We start from the raw sequence: 16,635 nt of genomic DNA, 5'->3' as shown, positions 1-16,635 counted from the left end.
TAAACTGAAACCTATAAACACCATGAGCCAAAATAATTTTTTTCCCTTTTAAGATTTTTATCGGAGGTATTTGCAACAGAAAGTTGACTAACGCACTTACCATCCTATAGGCCCTAAGAGCAATAATCTTGTCGCATACTGCTTTTGTATCCCCAGGTTTCGGTGTTTATGTTAAATAGGAACTCAAGTGTCTGATAAGTAACCAAAATGTTAAAAAAAAAAAAAAAAGAGTGGGATTAATCTTATGTCTGTATGATTTGAAATGTGGTTTTGGATCCAAAGTTAAAGTTAGTAGACAATGATTAAAGCATTGTGTTTTGGTTGTTAATACTTCCAATATTCTACCCCCCAAATACACATGCACCCACAGAAACAGGACAGAGATCAGATAAATATACCATATACATACTCTGAGGAGTATGGATATAGTAAGGTTTTAAGTCTATACTTCTCTTAATAGTTAATCACAAACAGTAAGTACTATAACTTAGTCTTAAATGTGTATGAGAATTGCCTAGGGTCTTTAAATTCTGATCTAGGAGGAAGTATGAACTAGGGATTGGGATTCTGCAGTTTTAATATGTGCTTCTGGGCACTGAATAGATTCATTGTGAAGTCCTTAACTCCAATTAGATCAATTTCTATAGTCTACCACCACCAGAGTTTTTAAAATGCAAAGTCAGATCGTGTTACCAAACTACTTTAAGGATTTGCCATTACTTAGAAAGAGAATGGAGTTCTAATTGCTTAGAATGGCATGTAAGGCTGCTCTTTTACTTGGCTGCTGCTGCTACTACTACCATGTGTGTGTTTTTTTGTTTTATATTTTGTTATATTTTTTGGTACTGGGGATTAAACCTAGGGGTGCTTTGTGACACGCACAGTGAGTGGCACCCACCTGAAATCCCAGTGACCTGGGAGGGTGAGGCAGAATTGTAAGTTTGATGCCAGCCTCAGCAACTTAGCAAAGCCCTAAGCAACTTAGTAAAACCCTGTCATAAAATAAAAACAAAACAAAATAAAAGGAGCTGGGGAAGTGGCTCAGTGGTAAAGCACCTCAGGGTTCAATTCATAGTATTAAAAAAAAAAAAAAACAAAAAACAAAAAAAAACCTACTTGTGCCCCACCACTGAGCTATATTTTTTCTTCGGAGATAGGGTCTCACTAAGTTAACCAAGTCTAGCCTGGAATTTGCAATCCTCCTGCCTCAGCCTACCAAAAGCTAGAATTAGAGGTGTGCATCACTATACCCAGTTTTGGCTTCTATTTCTCAGTTCCTACTTTGTGTTTGACAGTTTTGATGAGCAAGATTTTCATACCAAAAAAAAAAAAAAAAGGCTTTCCTCTGAACATTAAATAAGCAATAGTAGACTTTATGCCTACTTTTCATTTGTTTTGAAAGGCCTAACTTAGTAGACACACATCAAACCAAAAGACTGAATCATAATTAAAGAAGTACCCATGAACTAGCTTGGCTTTATGCAGGAGATATGGTCTCCAATGTGACGATCTCTGGCCCCAGAGCTAAGTTTAAACTGTTGCACCAAAAATTTCAGTCCCTATTTTTTAAAAAAGATGTAGCTAACATAGCTATAGAAGTATGGAAAGAGGAAATTGTATATTGTGTTTATCTGTTTTATTTTTGTGGTGCTGGGAATTGAACCTAGGGCCTCAACATTCTAGACAAGAGTTCTATGACTGACCCATATCTCTAGGCCTTGTTTGTTTATAAGTTTATACATCATTTAAATGGCAATTGCTTAGTAGTCCTGAACATATTCTAAAATGATTCAAGAACACATGGTAGCACAACAGCTGGAGAGAAGCAGCTATGTGATTTAAGTGAATCATTTGAAATCTTATCAAGTTCCATGTGGATTTAACTTAATTGTGTATATTTTTTGGCAAATATCCAGTACACAGTAAAGAAAGAAAAACCATTCCTCCAAAAGTTGATACAAAAGGAAGTATGAATCTGCTTCTATTTTACTTATCTTTCACTCCAGCTCTTTCTTCCCTCTTCCATCTATCCCTACTAATTTAGTTAAATGCCTCTTCTTATTTTGAAAATAAAATACTATTATTCAATATATTTTATAACACAGAAAAATACAGTCTCATTCAAGATACCTCTTCCAACCAGGCGCGGTGGCACATGCCTATAATCCCAGTGGCTCAGGAGGCTGAGAGTTTAAAGCCAGCCTTAGTAACAGTGAGTGCTAAGCAACTCAGTGAAACCCTATCTCTAATAAAATAGATAACTGGGCTGGGGATGTGGCTCAGTGGTTGAGTGCCCTTGTTCAATCCCTGGTATCAAAAAAAAAAAAAAAAAAAAGATACCTCTTCCTTGGAGTCAGTTGAATCTTATTATTAAATGAAAAGAATAAAGAGTTGGTTTAATTCAGTCATGGAATATTTGATTTATATGACTTCTAATGCCAATTACTGTCTTGTCAGAGGTGGAGATGAGAAAGTTTTCTTTCCTGCTTTGTTCTAGTATTTTCATGGTAAATTATTTGTACTTCAAATCTTAAAGGGGGTGGGGGCAGCCTTATAATTGCTTTGGTGAGTTTTTAAAATGTAACCAGTTTGGGGCTGGGGTTGTGACTCAGCCTAGCACACATGAAGCACTGAGTTCGATCCTCAGCACCACATAAAAATGAAATAAAGATATTAAAAAAATGTAATTAGTTTAACTTCATTCTAGATCCAACAATGTCAAAATAGAAAATCATTAAATCATACCATCCATGTAAGTAAACATTCAGTGAGCCAAAACACATGTGGAAAACACATGTGGAAGAAAGAGCCAAAACACATGTAGAAAGAAACCAAATATCTATCCATCTCACCATCAAGAAAAATATAGTAGATCTACATGAACTAAAAAGTTAGGATATGCTAAAAGAAGTTATAAAAGCATGAATATTATGACTGCCTTAGGGCTTCTCTTGTTGTCACTCTTTGCCTTCTGTTACTGTTATTAATGCCATATAACACATTTTCATGATTGGTCTATTCAAAACTCTTTACACACACACACACACACACACACACACACACACACACACATATACATATCCCTTAAATGAGTAAGTAGCTAGCATGCATCTGAGTCCTTCAAAGCTAAAAATAAAAAAGGGAGGGGACTTTCACATATTTTTTAGAATAAGGGAAAAAAAAGAAATCCCAATAGCCATGTGATCTTGGCTCTCAAATAGTCAGAAACATATGTAAGCCACACTCACCTTCATGGGGTTTTCATCATATGTTGGGGTTCCCAGGTCCATCTCAGCTTCATGCTCAAGGCTGGCATCATCTCCTGGGCTTTCCCAAGTAGGAGGATCCCACTGAGTCTGCCTAGAAGGAGGTAATAACAGCCATGACGTCATGGCTAGAAAACAGAGTACCTCAGCATAGGCATCTCTGTTCATATATACATAAAATAGAAATGCAATAGGATGCAAAACAAGTCAGCACCATGAGATTGAGACAATTCTGATATCTTACCATCAGTAATGATTCTAGCTGTTTAGCTTATCCTATTTCTGTGGAAAATAATATGTCTAACATTGGCTAAGTGTTGAAGACAGCAATAAAGGCAAACATGTTGTGGGCCACTCATCTATTGGTTTGTTTTTGGAACTGGAGATTGAACCAAGGGCACTTTATCACTAAGCTACATCCCTAGTATCCCCAGTCCTTTTTAAATTTGAGACAATGTCCTGTTAAATTGCTTAGACTGGCCTTGAACTTACAATCCTTTTGCCTCAGGCTCCTGAGTCACTGGGATTATAGTCTTGTCACCTCATCCAGATCTCACCTGACTCTTCATTTCTGGAAATAGGATTTAGCAAATCCTAAAGAATACACAAAGTAGGTATGCCTATGCTACCCCTCTGCAGGGAAAGCTATCAAGAGTGCTTATACCTAATATGTACTTTGAGCAAAACAAAATAAATCAGAACACAACCCTCAAAACCCTTGATCATGTGAGAAACCTGTTCCTAGCTTTGAGTCTTCTTGTTTGTAGTTTAATGACTGATGGTGTAAAAAGGTGTACAGGTTAAAAACTTGTGTCCTCTGCTAAAAATATTCAACTGACTGGAAAAAGACTCAGTTGGCTCTGTTAACTCAAAGAATGTTTATAGTCGTTTTGAAAATAAGCAGGCAAAGATTTTAAGCTAGATCTATAGGATAAAAATTGGAAGAAAGGACATTCACATTCAGGAGTCTGAAGCCCACTGTCACAGGTAATGTTATAAGGGTAGTCATTTCAATTATCAAAAGCCTCAAAGAAGGTATCAAACCAATCTGGCAGGTCAGTAACGTCATTATAGTTTTCTGTTTTCCTACCACACCAATCTTTAATCAGCAACACTAAACACATTTGATATAAAACACTTTTAATGATGATTTTGAGTAAGAGGCTTACATCTGATCTATGGAACTTCTTTTAAAAATAGTTAAGATGTTTACTGTAATAGGCTCGGCATTAAGGTGCATGACTGCAATTTCAGCAACAGGAGGAACTCCAGTGAAACCAGCCTTGGCAACTTAGCAAGACCCCATGTCAAAATAACAGATAAAGGGATTGCGGATGTAGCTCGGTAGTAGAATGTTCCTAGGTTCAAACTCCAGTCCCCCCCCCCTCACACACACACACACACACACACACACACACACACACACACACACCGCAAAAAAAAAAAAAAAAAAAAAAAACACAACTACTACTGTAATAAATGAACCATAAGCAGCTATGTGTTTTACTGTGGAAACTGAAAAGATATACATATATATAAAAATTCTGTTCTTAGTTGTTAGATAAGGTGAATCTACAGGGTGGGGGGGTACACTATAAATAAGAAATACAACCCTTTTCATTTTTATTTATTTATTTTTAGTTGTAGGTGGACACAATACCTTTTTTTATTTGTATGTGGTGCTGAGGATTGAACCCAGTGCCTTCCACATGTGAGGTGAGCACTCTACCACTGAGCTACAGGCCCAGCCCCCTTTTTCAATTTTTTTTTTTAAGAGAGTGAGAGAGAGAGAGAGAGAGAGAGAGAGAGAGAGAGAGAGAGAGAGAGAGAGAATTTTTAATATTTATTTTCTAGTTCTCGGCGGATACAACATCTTTGTTGGTATGTGGTGCTGAGGATCGAATCCGGGCCGCACGCATGCCAGGCAAGCGCGCTACCACTTGAGCCACATCCCCAGCCCCTTTTTCAATTTTTAAAGAATGATAGTATGTTAAAAGCTTTCTTTGGTTTTGAAAACAAAGTTCTAGTTAAATTTGCAAGCAATGACTTTTAAAACCATTACAAGTGAGAACATAATGAAGGCTCATTTTATAAAGATATTTTAATGGGAATAATGAACACTTTTCTAAGCAGTAAGCACAAAGGGAAAACATGCAACCAAATGAAACATTTAAACTTCTTTATTTTATAAGACATTACAAACAAAAACATTTGTAATATCCTTAATTAAGAGAAAAAACAATGTGGACAGAAAACAAGCAAATGTCCCAAACAACTCATAAAAGATGCAAATTGCCAATAATCTAATGAAGATGATCCCATTTCTATAAGAGTTGGAAATAAAATAATTTCTCACTTATTAAAGTTACAAAATGAAGAGGTGTCATAAGGAAGATGGCACTTTTGTACTTTTTTGTGGGAGTCTAAATTTGTACCAATTGCTTCTAAAAATGGTAAATGGACAAAATTCCTCAATGTAAAATGTGCACCTAATTTGCCTAATAATGCCACTTTTAAAATCTACTCAGAGGGATGGAACTGGGGCTCATAGAAGAACACCTGCCTCGCACACATGAGGCCCTGGGTTCGATCCTCAGCACCACATAAAAATAAATAAATAAAGATATTGAGGAGGAGGGAGGAGGGAGGAGGGGGGAGGAGGAGGAAGAGGAGGAGGAGGAGGAGGAGGAGGAGGAAGAAGAGGAGGAAGGAGGAGGAGGAGGAGGAGGAGGAGGAGGAGGAGGAAGAAGAGGAGGAAGGAGGAGGAGGAGGAGGAGAAAGGAGGAGGAGGAGAAAAGAGGAGAAAGGAGGAGGAGGAGAAAAGAGGAGAAAGGAGGAGGAGGAGGAGGAGGAGGAGAACAACAACAACCACCACCACCACCACCACCACCTACTCAGGGCTGGTCAGATAGCTCAATGGAAGGGTGCTTCCCTATCATGTGTGAGAACTGGAAAAAAAAAATCTATGAGAAGTAGTAGTAAGATTAGTGTTCGTAAGGATGTCCAAAGCTAGAGTAACATAAAAAATGTGAAGATCTACCAATCAGAGTGGGTTAAATAAAATTTGGTATAGTTATATATAAAATTAAGCAGGAGTTAGCAAACTTCTTTTTTTTTTTAATAAATAATATATCAGAGTGACAAAGTATCTTTGATGTTCTGGGCCATAAAGTCTCTGTCACAACTACTCAATTCTGCAACTATAATGTGAATGCAGCCATAGATAATTCCTAAGCAAAGGAATGTGGCTGTATTGTAGAAATAAATAAAATAAAGGTCTATCAATACTAAAAAAAATTAAAGGAAAAAAAAAAACACTGGGCAAGATTTACAGACACTGCAACAAAGTACAAGTAAGCATATAATGTAATTCTTTTTGGGAGGTAGGTGGGAGAGAGTTATTTATACTTATGTGGTGCTGAGGATCAAACCCAGTGCCTCACATGTACAAGGCAAGTGCTCCACCACTGAGCCACAACCCTAGCTCTAATGTAGTTCTTTTTGAACTTTTTGTTTTGAGACAGAGTCTCACTAAGTTGTCCAAGCTGACCTCAAACTTGTGATTCTCTTGCTTCAGGCACCAGAATCACTGGGTTAATAGGCATGTATCACCATGTCTAGTTAATAACATATCTATATATTAGTTGATAAAAAGTTCTGGAAAATAGATTAGTAAATACAGGCTTGAGGCATTGGGTTTGATCCTCAGTACCATATAAAATAAAGACATTGTGTCCACCTATAACTAAAAAAAAAATATTTAAAAAATAGATTAGTAAATAAAGCAGACTATAAAACATGCATCATAACAATTATCATAAGATTATATATCAACAAAAAAAGCTCAGAGACCTACATAAAGATATATACCTAAAGAGATGGGGGGGGGTTGCTGCTGGGAATAGAACCCAAGGCTTCAGAAATGCTAGGTATACCCTCTACCAAGAAGCTACACCCAAGCCCTGTCCAAAGATATTTAAAAGGGGTTATCTCTGGGTAATAGTCTAATACTTTAATTCCTTCTTAATACTCTGTATCTGTTTAAATAAGCCTAATGTATTTGGATATATATATAGATATATAGATATGAATATATATGAGTTGTCAAATTATGGCCCATGGATCAAAGCTATTCTACCACTCTACCACCTGTTTCTATAAAGTTTACTGGAACATGGTCATACCCATATGCATATATTGTCTACAACTGCTTATACAACATCAGCAGAATTGAGTAATTATGACAGTAATAAAGACTAGGCATGGTGGCATATGCCTATAATCCAGTGACTTAGGAGGCTGAAGTAGAAAGATCACAAATTCAAAGCCCTAAGCAACTTAGTGAGACCCTGTCTCAAAATCAAAAATAACAAAGGGGCTAAGAATGTGGCTCAGTGGTTAAAAATTCCTGGATTCAATCCCTGGTAACCAAAAAGAATTACTTGGACAGTAAAGCTTAAATATCTTCTGGCCTTTACAGAGAGGTTTTGCTCATGATCCTTGATAGGTATAATTTTAGATGAAGTCACTACCATTTTTTAAAACCCCTTAGTTTTCTCCAAAAGAGTCTTACAGATTAAAAGTGTATCAAGGGCTGGGGTTGTGGCTCAGTGATAGAGCGCTTGCCTAGCACTTTCAAGGCCCTGGGTTCGATCCTCAGTACCACATAAAAATAAACAAAACTATTGAAAAAAAAAAAAAGAAAAAGTGTATCAAAAACTAAGGTCTGACATACATTTTAAAACATGATTCTATTAATTCACTAGCCTTCCAGCACAATGGGCAGCCAATAATAGAACTCCCTTTTTGTGACAGCTTCATCGAATAACAATAAGCAGATTTGGGGATACCCATATAGCCTCTCTTACCTTGTGATCACATGGTAGTAATAAATTTTCCCTTCTGGATCTCGGGCCGTCTTCCAGTTGGGAGGTAAGACAATGGTTTTTGGTTTGGGAGGAGACGGGGGTGGCAGATCCAGCAGATTATTTGTCACAACCATTTCAGGCTAAAAACACACACATGTTTTTGATCAGTGACATCACTTTCAATTTGGCTCAATAATATAAAATAGCCCACTTAAGTAATATTTAAAGATGTATATATAGTTCCTCTTTTTTTTTTTTTTTAAAAAAAAAAAGGGGGCAAAAGAAAGGTGCAAACAGGGAAATGGATAAAGATACTACATATTAAGAGCTTCAGGTATTTATCAGAACCGGCAGTAGTTCCAAGTTCACCACATCTAAGATATCACATTAAAAAATATTTAGCAGCTTATCATCTAGAACAGTATTTTCCAACTTAAAAAAAAACAGTATTAAACGGCATATGAGGGATTCCACCTCCTGGGTCCCCTTCTTCCTCTGGGAGAAGTCTTTTCTGCTGTCCTTTAATAAACTTCTAATTAAAAAAATAAATAAATAAATAAACGGCATATGACTTCAGCATACTAATTAGCTGAATAGGATTTTAGATAGACTTCCATATTCAAAATTGATTAGCTGAATAGGCTTTTAGATAGACCTTCTTCTTCAAAACAAAAACAAAAAAACAGTCTGAAAAGCAAATATTTATCCATTATGTTTTTTCTGTAGGTCTGAAATTTTATAACTATATTTTCAAAATATTTTTTTAATTTTTAAATATTTATTTTTTAGTTGTAGTTGGACACAATACTCCTATTTTATTTATTTATTTTTATGTGGGGCTGAGGATTAAACCTAGGGCCTTACCTGTACTAGGCGAGCGCTCTACCACTGAGCCACAACCCCAGGCCCCCGTTTTTAAAATCTTTTTTTTTTTTTTTGAGAATTTATTTATTTATTTTTTCAGTTTTCGACGGACACAACATCTTTGTATGTGGTGCTGAGGATCGAACCTGGGCTGCATGAATGCCAGGCAAGCACGCTACTGCTTGAGCCACATCCCCAGCCCCCATTTTTAAAATCTTAATGCTGTATTTTGAAAAACATAAAAACATTATAATCACTGTAATGGAACTGAAGTGTTTCCCAAAAATTCGTATGTTGAAACCCTAACCACACTCAGACTGTATTTGGAATATGTACAAAACAAGGATGTTCAAAGACCTACGTTTCCTTCAAAGTGACACATTTTATTTGAGTATGAGGTCTCTGGTTCCATCTTTAACTGCTGGAACAAAGATAAAGCTGAAAAAAATTATTATTCATTAATTGGCTTATATGAAAGAAACAACAAAGTCTATATAATTCATGTGGTGTTTATATTAGTCTTCTGGGGCTACTATAGCAAAATACCACAAACTGAGTAGCATAAACAACAGAGACTAATTTTCTCCCAGTTCCGGAGACTGGAAGTCCAGGATCAAAGTCTCTCTGTTTGGCTTGTACATGGCTGCCTTCTTGCAGGGTCCTCACATATTTTTTTTTTCTAGAAGCATCCTCTGTTTTAACTTCCTCTTCTTGTATGAACACCCAGTCCTACTGTATTATAGGTCTCTACCCTTATGACCTTATTGAACCTTAAATAACTCATTAAGGCCTTATTTCCAAATACAATCAACAATGAATTATAGGGAAACACTTTAGTCCATTACAATGATTATAAGGTTTTTATGTTTTTCAAAGTACAGCATTAAGATCTTAAAAGCATAGTTAAAAATTTCAGACCTGAAAAAAAAAGTACAGAAAAAAAAATGCATAAATATTAACATGCTATCACATTTGCTTTTCAATATTTTGTTTTTGTTTTGAAGATAGAGGTCTATCTAAAAGCCCATTCAGGTAATCAGCGGGGTACAATATTTAGTACTTTTTTTTTTTAATTGAAAACAGTGCCACTTAAGGATTTTCAAATCATTTGGTACTTACTAAATTACTAATTCTTCTTCCACTTGAAAACAATTCTTTTCCTCACCCAATTCTAAAACATTTTATCTGTACCTTCCATAACACTAAACTCTTGACTACTTTTAACCTTATACGTTATGACTATCATCTTTATTTGGAATGTCAGCTTATAAGAACAGAAATGAAATTTTCATATTTAAAATGTTTAGAAGGGCCCAATTCAGAGAAAGTACTCAAATATCTCCTATAAGTACTCTCTGCATTACTCTCCAATTGCTTCACATACAATTATTTTTATTCCATCTCAGCTAACTATGGTTTAAAGTCACCATTATTTGCCAGATTGCTAAAAGGACCTTCCCCAGAACTATCAAGTGTTCTAAATTTGCTAATTTGATCATGTTACTCTTCTGTTTAGTTTTTCAATTGCTTCCCATGCTAGCCTCTTATTTCCCATTTTATCCCCAAACAATAATACTTCAATATTTCACCAAAATTATTGTAAACTATCAAAAGGTTCTTTAGTTATACAACATATACGGTGAAATATGCCACACAATTCTAAACCCCAGCCTAGTTCATGGTGCCTTCATGGATTATTATCATATTCTAGTACTCAGTAAATGCCAATAGGTAGACGGTCCAGAAAAAATTCATCAAGGATTAAAAATACAATATGAGTCATAGTAAATAACAAAAAGAATCCTAGGAGATTATGTATATGTATATGTATATGTGTATCAAAACAAATTTCACAGAATTTTTTTAAAAGTTTTTTTTTGACAGAATGGTTGAGTGCATACTCTTAGGAAAATCAAGTGAAATTGGTGACTACATAAAATAAAATACAAAGAATAAGGTGAAAACAGAGGGCAGGGGGAGCAGGAGGAGGGGGAGGGGGGGAAGGAGGGAAGGGAGGGGGAGAAGAAGAGGACAAATGACAACTTCAAAAAGGCAAGGTAGACAGTCAATGAGAGTTTTAGCAACTGAAATATTTCTTACTGGTTGTAAGGGCTGAGGCTGCCCTGGTGTAACTATTGTAGTCACGGCTGCAGCTGGCTGTACCACCACTCCTTGTGGGTGAGCTGTGAAAATCTGCTGTCCCTGGATATACTGAAGACTTGTCTGGGCATAACTCTAAAGATAAAATGAAGAAATTATAAATTTACACTTCTCTAATAAAGCAAATCAATAACTGACTTCCAAGTTGTCATGATCTTTTTTGAGGGGCACGGGGCTTGAACCTTGGGGCACTTAACCACTGAGCCACATCCCAACCCTTTTCAATTTTAAAAACATTTTATTTAGAGGCAGTACCTTGCTGCGTTACTTGAGCCTCACTAAGTTGCTAAGGCTGGCTTTATAGCATGCACCACTGAGTCCAGCTCATGTATACATTTAAAAAAAAAAAAAAGTTTTCTTGTGTATATTTGGGTTCAAATGTGTAAAACAATCTTTTGTTGCAAACACAAAAGTGTCTTTTTGAATATAAATCCCTATTCATTTACTTTGATTTCATTTTATTATATGAAACAGAAAACTTTTTTTTGCTCATATCCAATTTTTTTTACTTTCAAATGAGACTAGAGTGATGAAGCTCTACTCCTGTGATATTCATGAAAAAGCTCCACGTTGCTCTTTGCAGAAAGCCTTTTTGCAAACAACTAGTAATAACAGGTTGTTATGACTAGATATGGCTAAAAGGATTGATTCCTAGAATAGGAAGATGATGATCAAATTTTAAGCTAGTTTTTGTTGTTATTTTTTGTAGTCTATTATATAAACTATTATTAATGACAGCAGAATTTAATGCACCTAAAAATTCATACCACAGAATGATTTATATAGTACATTAGGATGAAGAAAGCCATTTCACACACATTATTTCATTTAGCTCACACACATTCATTTCGGATCAGAGTGGGTGTTGTCCATGCCTGGAATTGTATAAGAAATAAGTACCAAGTCTATGATTTAAACCTACTCTATGATTATTTTTCAATCATAGAAATCCTGCTTAAAAAATAAGTGACAAGAAGTTTAAAAAATAACTTTGCTGTATTAAGAGGTGGTGAGTGTCAAGGAATTTAATAGATACACATTCTGTGTTTAAGAGTAGATTTTAAACCTATGTACTGAGATTCTACCAGGTAAAATGATTCAGAAGCATTAATTGATGAGTACTTCAAATAGAAAACATAATAATTTTAAATGATATCAGTAAAAAAATAAAAAACCCCAAAGGTAGTGTCAGAAGACCAATGTAGTTACCTAAAAGGATTCTGAGTTAGTAATATGTGTGTGTGTGTGTGTGTGTGTGTGTGTGTGTGTGTGTGTATTAAATCCATGGCCTCTTGCTCTCTAGCACTGGGTTACATTTCCAATCCCCAGACAAATAGGTCCCCTTCTTCTTTTAATTGATAAATTTCACTAAATTTCTCCTGCCTCAGCCCCCTGAGTGTTGGGATTACAGACACGTGCCACTGCGCTGGGCTGTATGAATAATTTTTGAGGACACAGAAAAAAGGAAAAGAATAATACTTGATGCAGTATACTGGAATAGCTTAATCTACATAAAAAATAAACCATATCCAATGTTACAGCAGAATTATCAACAGAATAATATTACAAGCTCAGGAAGAAAAGTACATATTTACTCTTTCATTAGAATGAATTGCTTTCATTTTAAGATATTTAACATAAGATCGAAAATCTTTTTTATATATTTATAAACAGTTATCCCCCACCTAATTCCTATCCCAAAGTCTAGGAACTTGTAAAACCAAAAAACACTTAACAACACTTGATGTATATCCCAATGATAATTAGAATCAGTGCAAAAGGGGTACTACCAGCAAAGATTATTAAACAACGTTTTAAAAGTTAAAAAGTATAACCTAGACAGGTATGTTGTCATGCACATCTATAATCCCAGCAACACAGGGGACTGAGGCAGGTGCATCACATATTCTGGGTATCTTCAAAATTTTAAAAATAATAATAAAAAAAGGACAAGGGATATAGTTCAATGGTGAAGCACCCCTGGGTTTAATTCCCATTACAGGGGAAAGGGAGAATTTGTCTTACATGATCAGATAGTTAAGCAGGGCTCATCATGCAGACATTTTAATTTTAAAGAGTATTGATTACTGTAGAGTAAAGATATGGTTTCTCTAGCATAAAGACTGGCTCCCAGTGTTAGCTATGAAACAACTTCTAAACTGAAATGACATTATCTAGCTTGGTCATCATGCCCTGAATTTACGAGAAGAGGCTCCAAATTCTACCTGTTTCTAAAATGCAAAAGATATGTTTAAAGGATGACAATTTACCATCAGGAATAAAACAGGAAAATAATTCCCAAAGGAAATGGCAAAAGATATTAATATCAGTGATTGAACTAGTAATCACACAACATTGCAATCATTAATAGATATGTTGTTGTTTTTGTACTAAGAATTTTACCCAGGTATGCTTTATCACTGAGCTACATCCCTATCCCTTTTTATTTTGAGATAGGATCTCACTAAATGGCTAAGGCTGGCCTTAAACTTTCAATCCTCCTGTTTCAGCCCCTTGAGTCACCAGGATTCAAGTATGTATCACCATAACCAGCAGGAGATACATTGTTAATGAACATTTTTTAGGGATCTATTATTTTATCTCTCTCTATTCAAGCTAGTTAATAATCATATGCTAACATCAAAACCAATAATAGTGATATCTACTTTTTTTAAAAGTACTTATTAGGTTTATATAAACCAAAAAGGGGAAACTGGTTTGCAGTCCAAATGGAATACAACAAAAGATGTACATAATTTGTAAGACATATATAAATATCATGTATTTGTTGAATTTATTTGCTGGCAAAAATCCTGCAGCAAATGGTCTTGCCTGTTCAAACACCTTGAAATTACATAAAAACTTATTTTTCAAATATAAATCCAGCTAGAAATATTTTTAAATGTGATTTTAAATATGTTTAAAATGTGAATTACAAAAGAAAACAAAGTTTAGTATGTTGTAGAAGGAAAAATCTCATTGTTCTACCCTACTTCTGGGGGGGAAGTCACTATTATTTTATTATATTTGAATTACTTCACTGTGTAATGTAAAAAATTATAGTCTAAGCACTCAATTTTTTGAGATTATTTATAACTTTTTAAGAATAAGCCACTTATTAGTATCTCAAAACCACTATAATTATATGACACCTTGGTTAAAACTGAGCTTTTACGCTGATGTGAGTATGTTAAAAAATGAGAAAATCACTTTCTGATTACACATTTGCTCCAAATGTCATACTCATGATGTACAGATAACTGAAGCTCTAGCCAAGAGCCTGTCTGAAATTTCATGGAAGATTCTCATCTAGAACCACCCAGTTAAATTACTTCTGAATTCCTGACCCACAGAAACTGTAAGATAGTAATAATTAGTTGTTGTCTTACATTTTGGAGCAATATTTTGCATAACAATAATTAATATATAATGTGTGTGTGTGTGTGTGTGTGTGTGTGTGTGTGTGTGTGTGTGTGTACGCAATAATCAATATTTATCATTGCTCTAGAGACTGGTGTTATATATAGCTCAGAGGTAGAGCACTTGCCCTAGCATGCATGAGGCCCTAAAACTGATCTCTAGCACTGGAAAAAAAATAAAGATCTACATCCATAAGCAATCAATGGTAGGATTTCTCCCCTTGTACCAGATTTAATTAACATCCTATAACAAACTGTAAGACAGAAATAGAGGTTCCAGAATTAGTTACCTGTACAATTGGTGGAGTTGTCTGTGAATAAGGAGATGTCACACCATAGACAGTTGGACATGTCTGTCCTTGATAATATATGGTTGCTTGAGATTGTGCAGGAGAGTACTGCTGTTGTACACTGACAGATTGTTGGTTTGAATCCCAAACACTATAATTCTGTCCCTGGACTGGGCCTGGAGCTGGTACTGGCATGACAGCAACAGTGGAGTCCTGGTGTACCACACCATCACTCTGAGCCACATACTGTGAACTGGAAACTTCCACAGGGGCTGCTGCATGTGGTACCACTGGCACTGGTGGAGGAGCAGCAAGGGGTTCTGTAGAATGTCCCACCAAGGGCTGAGCATGATCATAAGGAGCAGGAGAACACACAGGTTCCATGCTGGGTGTAGGCAGGAGCACCTTTCCAGCATTAGGGTTGCTGGGATCCACATATGCCTGCATGGGATAACCTGGTGGATAGCCAGCAAAGGGGTGATGAGGGGCATTATAACCAAGAGAGTCATAGGGCAGGGGCGATGTCATTCCCAGGTTCTGCATCTGCTGCTGTTGTTTCTGAGCCTCCCGCTGAGCCACCTCTTGTTCAAACAGCTTCCGGCGTTCCTCTGTAGAAAGTTTATTACGGTCTTTAATTCGTACTTTCTTTTTAGAAGTTGGTGTATCATATCTAGAATGAAAAAAATAAGAGGAAGACAAAGTTATTCACTAAATTGTGGACGTAATCAAAGCATTATTAGATATTATGCCATTCATTATTCAACCACTAACCATAACAACTCCATTTGGCACTGGTTAAAAATCGTATTCAAAATTAGTTAAGGAGTGTTGCACACAAAACCTCAAGAAAATCAATACTTAAATGAAAATAACTTCATCTCTATTCTTAGATCTTAGAACTCCAAATTAAAGATACCTAATAGCAGCCTATTCTTCTTTATGGGTGTAGACTATTCTAAAACAACAAATTCTGAAATTTAAAAGAAAAACATAACTGTAATGAGCCAAGAAACAATCCAATACTCATTCAATTCAGGGTCCCTCAGGTCCAAAGTATGGTGAAGCAGGAGATTAGCTCTAAAGAGAATTAGTAACTTGGAAGATAAACCTCATATTCAGAAAGTTTAATGAATTCTAATCAGATAAAAGAAGAAATAGTCATATAACATTCAGTACAACACTCAAAACAAAATATCAGGTTATTTTGAAGTATAATAACAATTAGATAATAAATTTCACAAAAGCAGTAAAGAAAGCCAGGAGGCCAAAGAATAGTGTCAACTGTGAAGACCAGGATACGGTCCCAATATTCACAATAGCAGAAATGCTAAAATAATCCCAATGCCTATCAACTGATAAAATTTATAAACCTCTCAACAATGGAATACTACTTAGACACACAACAACAGGGGTGACCTAAATGAACAATATGGTGAATAAAAGAAGGCAGATGAAATGATATGTATTATAAAATACCACATAAATGACATTCTGGAAAACAAAAAACTAGAGGGTTAGAAAGCAGATCGGGAATTAGGGATGTGGGAGGGACTAACTAACTACAAAGGGGCATAGGCAATCTTTTGAGGTGATGAAAGTGTTCTGTATCATGATTGGTGATGATTACATAATGTGAGTTTATTTGACAAAAATCATTGAATTCACTTACAAGGGTCAATCTTTCTTGGAGGGCAGGGGATGGTACTGGGATTGAACCAAGTCCTTTTTGTTTTTTTATTCTGAAACAGGGTTTTGGAATTTGTGATCC

At 35.6% G+C, this 16,635-nt stretch overlaps 1 protein-coding gene across 5 annotated transcripts in view; it reads right to left on the bottom strand.

Annotated features, from left to right (window-relative positions):
• The window catches only part of Setd2 (SET domain containing 2, histone lysine methyltransferase), a 122,179-nt gene that overhangs the window by 13,873 nt on the left and 91,671 nt on the right, over nucleotides 1–16,635 (bottom strand). For 2 of the 5 annotated variants that reach the window (XM_078029153.1, XM_078029148.1), the window contains exons 15-18: nucleotides 14,868–15,537; nucleotides 11,099–11,233; nucleotides 8,135–8,274; nucleotides 3,249–3,360 (exon numbers count right to left, since the gene is read on the bottom strand). In XM_078029153.1, the coding sequence (XP_077885279.1) occupies nucleotides 3,249–3,360; nucleotides 8,135–8,274; nucleotides 11,099–11,233; nucleotides 14,868–15,537 (1,057 nt within the window). Of the gene's footprint in view, nucleotides 1–3,248; nucleotides 3,361–8,134; nucleotides 8,275–11,098; nucleotides 11,234–14,867; nucleotides 15,538–16,635 lie in introns of those variants that run through there. The other 3 variants (XR_013428977.1, XM_078029154.1, XM_078029161.1) reach the window with 2 other exon arrangements.

The sequence above is a fragment of the Ictidomys tridecemlineatus genome, chromosome 2 (assembly GCF_052094955.1).
Source record: "Ictidomys tridecemlineatus isolate mIctTri1 chromosome 2, mIctTri1.hap1, whole genome shotgun sequence".
NCBI classification, from domain to species: Eukaryota; Metazoa; Chordata; class Mammalia; order Rodentia; family Sciuridae; genus Ictidomys; species Ictidomys tridecemlineatus.
This window is presented reverse-complemented; position numbering and strand designations above follow the sequence as displayed.